The sequence below is a fragment of the Elaeis guineensis genome, chromosome 1 (genome assembly GCF_000442705.2).
Source record: "Elaeis guineensis isolate ETL-2024a chromosome 1, EG11, whole genome shotgun sequence".
In the NCBI taxonomy this organism is placed as follows: domain Eukaryota; kingdom Viridiplantae; phylum Streptophyta; class Magnoliopsida; order Arecales; family Arecaceae; genus Elaeis; species Elaeis guineensis.
In genome coordinates this window covers 24606763-24616431 of record NC_025993.2, presented here as the reverse complement: position 1 = coordinate 24616431, position 9669 = coordinate 24606763, and the positions used below count along the sequence as shown (strand labels likewise).

Genomic DNA, 9669 nt, shown 5'->3' with positions numbered 1-9669 from the left:
TATATGTATGGTTAAAAATTGATTTTGGTGTTGGTGTGGAAAAAATATTGGATCTTACTTTCTACTTTGACAACAATTCAGACCCCATTGGCAGAGGTGGTCGCTAGTGAAGCATGTGTTCAGCAACGAGTTTCTTTGGGATATCTATTCTATGGCTAAATATGATTTTGTCTCACATCATTGGGCTAGATTTGGTTCCAATCCTAATCATGGGCCTCATCATGGCCTTACATAGTCACAAGACTAAGAGAGGAATTATATTTTTTGATTTTTATAAAATTGCTTTCTTGCTTTGAATTTTTATATTAAAAAACTATCTTTTGCACTTCAATTTGAAAGGAATAGTGTGTGACCAATGGGCAGTGAGTTGATTTTTGATTGGGCTGCAAAAAATAAAAACTATATCAAGCTTGATTGCATCAAAGATTTCAAATTACTGGATTGAACAGAAGTTTGCTTTGCTTTATTACAAAGTGCCAAAAGAAAGGGCTTCTGAAATGCATAAGATATTGTTTATCTCACTTGCGATTCCGCTGCACGCAAGTCTGCTTATGTGCTGCCATTAAGATCCTTACAGTCAAGGAATCCGCAAAATCATCCAATATACTATGAATGTGCTGCCCGATGTGATGACACAACAAAAAAGCAATACAACCCCAAAAGCCAGTCACGAATGAAGCTGCAAGTATTACAAAGAAGATGATATCATCCTCCACATTGCTATTATCTTGGTTTTCTTCTACTTCAACAATTGGATTTGAGTCAGAAGTGCAGGTTTGATCCAATGGCGGCCCATGTAATCCAATATTACCCTCGTAGCTTCTCACATCAAATGTGGCAAATTGGCCTTTGAAATTCGGTGTACATCCGGATAAGTTATTATAAGCAACTAAGAATACCTCCAAGAAATGTAGTTGAGCCAATTGCCAGGGTATCACACCACTCAACTGATTGTGTGATATGTCCAAGTTCTCAATCTGATTGAGTTTTGAGAAAGTTTCAGGAATTGGACCTGCTAGCTGATTGTGTGATAGATTCAATTGTACAAGCTCATGCAGATTTCCAATTTCTGGCGGGATGTTTCCTGTCAACTTGTTTGCTGACAAATCCATTGCGGACATCTGAAGCAAATGATCTGTTGCGTAGGCATATAAGTTGCCCTTTGTGATGAGGTCTACCAATATTATCCATATAAGTAAACCACCACACCCATATTGGATGGCAATGGACTAGGACACACAATATAAAAACCGTAAAAGTGATCTAAATATGCTATATCAGGTTTCCTGAAATGCATTTTGCCAAAGCAAGAGGGTATTGATCCTGAAAGATTGTTTTGCGAAAGGTCCAGAACATGTAAAGACTGCAGCTTGCATAACTCAATTGGTATTGGGCCTTCAAGTGAATTTCCACTGAGAAGAAGAATCTCCAAAGATAGATGATCTTCTATCTGTCTTGGCAGTTTACCTGAAAGCTGGTTATTGCTGACATCCAATGCTGCAAGGCATGAATTATTGAAATAACCACTTGGAATTGTGCCTGTTAAAGAATTCCCAGCAAAATTGAGAAGCACTATTATTCGGATGATTGGAAGCAACGAGGTAATGACCCGGAGAGGATATTACTTGATAAGTCTAACTCCCAAAGAAGTGTGAGATTACATATATGATGTGGTACTTGACCATGAAAATGATTTCCTGCGAGATTAAGGGTCTTCAGATAAGAAACATTTCCTATACTCTCTGGAATTATGCCCGATAATTGGTTATTGTGGACATCCAATACAGATAATTGCTGTTGTTGTGACAGAAAGCTCCACAATGTTCCAGTAAAATTGTTTCCATCCAGAAAAATAGCGGAAAGAGAAGTATGACTATGATTTGTACCAAGCAGATTCCCATGCAAGTTGTTGTTGGAAAGCTTCAGAAGCGACAATTCAGTGCAATCGAGCATAAGGCTATTTGGTACTTCACCGGATAAATTATTATTGGACAAATCCAAGTATTGCAAATTACTCATGTTACCCAATGATGAAGGGATATTTCCAGTTAGATGATTCGAGGATAAATTCAGGGCCGTCATATTTGGAAATACCGTGCCGATGTCTGTCGGAATCGATCCATCGAGGAAATTCATGGAGAGATCAACTATGGACATGACTGCATTCGGATGATTCGGGAACTGCAATGCACCCGTTATTGAGGTATTTCTCAAGTTGAGATATGTTAGTCTGGTAAGATTTTTGAACAACCAGTTGGGAAAATTTCCTTTCAAGTTATTGTGAGAAAGATCAAGACCTTCTAACTTGTATTGGGAAGCAAGAAAAGCTGGTCTTGCAAGGGGTTCACATCAAGGTTACAATGTGATAAGATGAGGAACCGTAGCTGAAAGGACGGAACAAACTTTCCGCCATCCAGATGTATAAATAATTCCTCATTGTTTGACAAGTCGATAATTTCCAGCTTTGAAAGATTAGCAAAGGAGGAAAATGAGAAATGCCCATCAAATAGGTTGGAAGAAAGATCTAAATATTGAAGAGAAACCAGTTTCTTTAGAGATAAAGGAAGACTTCCATTGAGTTGGTTGTCAGAGAGATCCAACTCACGTAGGTTCTGCAGTCCACTAAGCACTGCAAAAAAAAAGGAAGAAAATAAAAAAATAATTTTTTTGCTCGATAATATGAATAAGGTTAGAAAACTTGTGACCCACTACTTGTCTACTCACAATTTTTTTGACTTCGATGAGTCAACTTGGTAACTCAAGTCAATCCTGGATGCTAAATAAATACCATAAAGAAATACAAAAATAGAATAAATTCAAAAAAGGTGAAAGCTACCCAGTATTCAAGGGAAGTAACATTTAAAAATATGATGAAACATTATTCATTTAAATTTTATATGCTTCATTCGCTGGTTCTAGATAACCGACTAAATATAGAGCACGTGATGTGAGCTTACTGGAGTATTTGATAGAATTAATGTTTAAAATTACAAGAAAATGAAACAAGCAAAATGCATGCTTAAATGCTTGATATGATGAAGCCAACACAGAAATATCATTTTATTAAAATTGGGGAACATAAGTTTGGTGAGTTTTCTAATTGGGTCAAGTTAACTAACTCAGGATAGACATAGGCCAAACCTGATTTAGTCACAATCCTGCTCTAAAGCTTTGCAATTGATATGAATTTTGACCCACTAGAATGAAAAAAAATGATTCAGCTTGGCCAAGCCATCGTCAACATGTGTAGGTTTTTTACCTTTCAATATGGGGTACTTTGTGAGCTCAAAGAAAAAATATGTGAAATTCTTAGTTAAAGGAATCAACATTATACCTTGTGAAGGCATTGAACTTGTTAAATTGTTTTGATCCAAATCTAAGGAATTAAGCGAAGATAAATTTTCAAAAGCTATGGGTATCCCTCTTGTGAGCTGATTTTGTCCAAGATCAACCACTCTAAGCTTCTACATTTCTAGAAGGCCTGAAGTATATGGCCATGGATGTAAACAAAGAAGATGATATAAGCCATTACACTCAATGTGTTAATAGTGTCATGACAGAGAAATAATTGCAAATTAATGACTCTATAAGCAATTACCTTCCATATTAATTGTGCCATTTAGCCAATTTTGTCTTAAGATTCAGGACACTAAGTGAAAACAAATTTTGAGAGATAATGGAATCATTCCAATCAGACTGTTATAGGTAAGATCAAGAATTTTCAACTTTTTAAATGTTGATATATCTATCAATTATAAAGTCCCCCAAGAAAATGAATCTCAATAAAAAATATTTACAACAAGATGATGGAATATATGTATAGACTAAAAAAATTGAAGAAACATCCTGGATAAGGGAAAGGTTGACATAAACCAAGAAGACAATATATAATCCATTACACTTAATATATTAATAGTCTCATGATAGAGAAATAATTGCATCGGAGCCTCTAAGTTATTACCTTGCAAATCAAGTGTGCTGTTTAGCATATTGCCTTGCAAATATAGCATAGTGAGTGAAGATAGATTTTTAAGAGATAGTAGAATTATTCCAGTGAACCTGTTATAGCTGAGATCAAGGACTTTCAACTTTTTAAATCCTGATATATCTGCTAAATACAAAGTTTCTTAAAAATATAATTTTAAATAACAAATATTTACAACAAAAGAATGGAATATATGTATGGACTAAAAAAATTGAAGAAACATGTTAGATAAGGGAGAGACTGACATAAACCAAGAAGACAATATATAACCTATTATACTTAATATGTCAATATTTTTATAATAGAGAAATAATTGCATAGGAGCCTTTAAATTATTACTTTGCATGTCAAATGTGCCATTTAACATGTTGCCCTATAGATATAAGGCACTGAGTGAAGATAAATTTTTTGAGATATAATGGAATAGTTCCATTGAGGCTGTTATAGCTAAGATCAAGGGTTTCCAACTTTCTGAAGCCTAATATATCTGTCAAACATAATTTTTTTAAGAAAATAAATCTAAATAAAAAAATATCTACAACAAGAGAACGGAACATATGTATAGACCAAAAAAATTGAAGAAACAAGTTGGATAAGGGAGAGGCTGACATAAACTAAGAAGATAATATATAATCCATTATACTTAATGTGTTAATGGTCTCATAACAGAGAAACAATTGCATAGGAGCCTTTAAATTATTATCTTGTATGTCAAGTGTGCCATTTAACATGTTGCCCCTTAGATATAGGGCACTGAGTGAAGATAGATTCTTGAGATATAATGGAATAGTTCCAATAAGGCTTTTATAGTCTAGATAAAGTATTTCCAACTTACTGAAGCCTGATATATCAGTAAAATATAAAGTTTCCTAAAAAAATAAATCTAAATAAAAAGTATTTATAACAAGAGGATGAAAAATATGAATAGACTGAAAAATTAAAGAAACAAGCTGGATGAGGGAGAGGTTAACACAAATCAAGAAAACAATATATAACTCATTATACTTAATATGCTAATGGTCTCATAACAAAAAATAATTGCACAGGAGACTTTAAGTTATTACCTTGCATATGAAGTGTGCCATTCAGCATGTTGTCCCCTAAATATAAGGCACTGAGTGAAGATAGATTTTTAAATGATATTGAAATAGTTCCAGTGAGCATGTTATCACTGAGATCAAGGATTTTCAACATTTTGAATCCTGATATATCTATCAAATACAAAGTTTCCAAAAAAAGTGAATCTAAATCAAAAATATTTATAGAAAAATGATGGAAAATATGAATAGATTGAAAAAATTAAAGAAGCATGTTGGATGAGGGATAGGCTAACATAAACTAAGAAGGCAACATTAAAGTCATCATACTCAATGTGTTAATGGAATTATAATAGTGAAATAATTACACAAGAGATTTTAAGCTATTATCTCGCACATCAAGTGTGCCATTTAGATAGTTGCCATGCAGATATAGGGCCCTGAGTGAAGATAGCATTTTAAAAGATAAAGGAATAGTTTGAGTGAGCCTATTAAAGCTAAGATCAAGGATTTTTAATTTTCTCAATCCTAATATGTCTGTCAAACATAAAGTTTCCAAAAGAAGAGAATTAAAATCAAAAATAGTTACAACAAGAGGCTAAAAAATATGAATAGAATGGAATTGCAGAAACAAGCTTGATGAGAAAGAGGCTGAAATAAAGCAATAAGACAATATAAACCATTATACTCAATGTGTTAATGATCTCATAATAAAGAAATAATTACAAAGAAACCTTTAAGTTATTACCTTGCACATTAAAATAAGATGATAGTAAATATGTATCCACTTAAAAAATTGGAGAAATAAGTTGGATGAGACAGATGCTAACATAAACCAAGAATACAATATATAACTCATCATACTCAATGTGCTAATGATGTCGTAAAAAAGAAATAATTATAAAGGAGCTTTTAAGTTATTACCTAGTATACTTAATATGTTAATATTTTCATAATAGAGAAATAATTGCATAGGAGCCTTTAAATTATTACCTTGCATGTCAAGTGTGCCATTTAATATGTTGCCTGATAGATATAAGGCACTGAGTGAAGATAAATTTTTGAGATATAATGGAATAGTTCCACTGAAACTGTTATAGCTAAGATCAAGGATTTTAAATTTCTAAGCTTGATATATCTATCAAATATAAATTTTTCAAAAAAATAAATCTAAATAAAAAATATTTACAACAAGAGAATGGAACATAATGTATAGACTAAAAAAATTAAAGAAACAAGTAGTATAAGGGAGAGGCTGACATAAACCAAGAAGATAATATATAGCCCATTATACTTAATATGTTAATGGTCTCATAATAGAGAAACAATTGCATAGGGGCCTTTAAGTTATTATCTTGTATGTCAAGTATGCCATTTAACATGTTGTCCCTGTAGATATAAGGTACTAAGTGAAGATAAATTTTTGAGATATAATGGAATAGTTTCACTGAGGCTTTATAGCTAAGATCCAAGATTTCATCTTTTTGAAGCCTGATATATCTGTCAAATATAAAATTTTCTAAGAAAATAAATCTAAATAAAAAATATTTATAATAAGTTAATGGAACATATGTATAGACTAAAAAATTGAAGAAACAAGTTGGATAAGGGAGAGGCTGATATAAACTAAGAAGATAATATATAACCCATTATACTTAATATGTTAATGATCTCATAATAGAGAAACAGTTGCATAGGAGCCTTTAAATTATTACTTTGTATATCGAGTGTGTCATTTAACATGTTGCCCCTTAGATATAGGGCACTGAGTGAAGATAGATTTTTTAGATATAATGGAATAGTTCCAATGAGGCTGTTGTAGTTTAGATCAAAAATTTTCAACTTGCTGAAGCCTGATATATCTGTCAAATCTAAAGTTTCCCAAAAAAATAAATCTAAATAAAAAGTATTTATAACAAGAGGATGAAAAATATGAAGAGACCGAAAAATTAGAGAAACAAGCTGGATGAGGGAGAGGTTGACACAAACCTAGAAAATAATATATAACCCATTATACTTAATATGCTAATGGTCGTATAATAAAAATAATTGCACAAGAGCCTTTAAGTTATTACCTTGCACATGAAGTGTGCCATTCAACATGTTGTCCCCTAAATATAAGGCACTAAGTGAAGATAGATTTTTAAATGATATTAGAATAGTTCCAATGAGCTTGTTATTCTTGAGATCAAGGATTTTCAACTTTTTGAATCCTGATATATCTATCAAATACAAAGTTTTCAAAAAAAGTGAATCTAAATCAAAAATATTTATAGAAAGATGATGGAAAATATGAATAGATGGAAAATATGAATAGATTGAAAAAATTAAAGAAGCATGTTGGATGAGGGATAGGCTAACATAAACTAAGAAGGCAACATTAAAGTCATCATACTCAATGTGTTAATGGTATTATAATAGTGAAATAATTACACAGGAGATTTTAAGCTATTATCTCACACATCAAGTGTGCCATTTAGATAGTTGCTGTGCAGATATAGGGCCTGAGTGAAGACAGCATTTTAAGAGATAAAAGAATAGTTTGAGTGAGCCTATTAAAGCTAAGATCAAGTGTAACACCCGGTTTGTTGGGCCTTAAACCCAAAAGCCCAAAACAAAAAAAAAATTTGAAGAAGACTCCCGTAAGGAGTCTCCTTCTTCCTCCCGACCGGCTCCAATTGGAGTTGGAAACCTTGCCGGGGAGAAGTCAAACTCCTCCCTCTAGCTCTATTTAAGGGGGAGACCCCTTCTCCCTTCTTCCACTAAGGAACTCGGAGCGAAACGGTGAGGATCGTCGGAATTTGCTCGCAGAAGCCATCACCGTGCTCACCTCAATTTCTCACCGGAGAGGTCACTAGAGCTCGAGGTAAGCCTGATCTCTCTTCCTCTCTTCTCTTTCTTTCTTTCCATACCTGTGAGCACGATTGCCAACGACTGGTGTCACCGAATTTTGTTGGGAAAGAAGTCCCCTTTTCGGCCCTCTCTTTTCCTTGGTTCCGATGTCGGCAGTCACCACTGACCACCGGCCTTGGTCCCTTCGAGCCTCGGGTGGGTCCTCTCTTACCGCCGGCCACCACCATGCCGGCTAGGCCTTGATCGACCGATCAAAAAGGGGGGGGACCATTCGGTCTCCTGTTTTGCCAAAGAAGACCACGGGAAGAAGAAGGAAAAAAAAAAAGAAAAAGAAAAAGAAAAAAAAAGAAAAAGAAAAAGAAAAAGAAAAAGGAAAAGCAAAATAGCTACAAGTGACTTTATAAGTTACTACCTTCCCCATGAAGTGTGCCATTCAACATGTTGAATCTTAGATTTAGGACACTAAGTGAAGATAAATTTTTGAGAGATAATGAAATAGTCCAATGAGTAAGTTATTGCTGAGATCAATAATTTCCAACTTTCTCAGTCCCGATATATCTGTCAAATAAAAGTTTCCAAAGAAAGGAATCTATATCAAAAGCACTATTGCAACAAAAGGATAGAAAATATGAATAGAATGAAATTAAAGAAATAAGTTGAATGAGAGAAAAGCTAGCTAACTCATCTTGATAACGATCCTACAATTTGATTGTCAGATAAGTTAAGTTGATGGAGCTCATGAAAGGAAGAAAATACTAAAATTCAATCGCCATTGCTTAAGTTGATCATATTCTACAAGGCTTGAAAGCATAAGCTTTGATACTTGTTTTGTATTGTTGCTACAAATCACTCTCTTCTAGAGGCAGCAGTCTCTCCCTCTTCTCCATGTGGGTGGTGAAGTGTAGTTGTTGTGAAGGAGAGAAGATTCTTTCTTCCTATATGGAAATAGAGCTTTCTCCGCTCGTAAAGAGAGCAAATGAACTACCTATTAGCCGACATGACATCCCCTGGGAGAAGTCAAGCAGCCCTAGTGCAGCGAGAGGCTTGCTAATTGCTAACTCAATAGTAGAGTATGCTCAGCCTTAAGTGTGTCTATGCTCTTGTACAACACATTCTGCTGAAGCAAGTAATTCATCAAGATTGGTAGAAGTTTATAAAACAATGATACACTCTAATAGAGCTTCATATTCCTCCAAAGGACATCCCAAGCTAGAGCTGCAGTTGCATAGGACTACAATCAATGAAGTCCATAACAAAATTGCTAGCCTTGAGTAGATGACAAAGCAGTAGCAATTCCTCATAATAGGGTGAATATTGTAAGATAATTATCTGATGCGTATTTGCTTCTCATCTCATCCTTGAACCTATCATATAAAAGCATGGAGGTTTGGAAATTTGAGTCTACAGCCAAGTCAACATATTGCTAGGTTGACTACATGGCTTCCAATAATATCATATTCAATCCCTTAATGCTAATATTTTGTTTTGGGAAAGGTGATTGGGGGTGGACCCCAGCCAGAGAATAATTATTAGAATTGAAAGTGAGTGAAGTATAATTCACCAAATGGAAGAAACTAATAAAAAAAAGGTAAAAAAATCAAAGACAAGTAAGCAGCTCACAAAAGGTAAAAGAAAGCAATAGGAAAACATGAGGAACAATTTCTTATAAGATTTAAAATCCACTCATTAAGGACTTAAGAAGATTTAGTGGTAGAAACTTTTTCTACAGACTTGACTTCTCGATAAAATCTTCAATTTGCACATGCACTGACTAAATGCACAAACTAGCAAGTC

The 9669-nt window shown here is 34.0% G+C and overlaps 1 protein-coding gene across 1 annotated transcript; it reads right to left on the bottom strand.

The window, feature by feature from the left end:
• Positions 1 to 308: 308 nt before the first annotated feature.
• Positions 309 to 8102, bottom strand: LOC140855808 (uncharacterized). Its single transcript, XM_073252702.1, is given in 5 exon segments — positions 309 to 1225; positions 1261 to 1576; positions 1579 to 2342; positions 2345 to 2708; positions 7935 to 8102. Coding segments are annotated over 5 exon segments (2319 nt in total). The 3' UTR covers positions 309 to 518.
• Positions 8103 to 9669: the final 1567 nt, after the last annotated feature.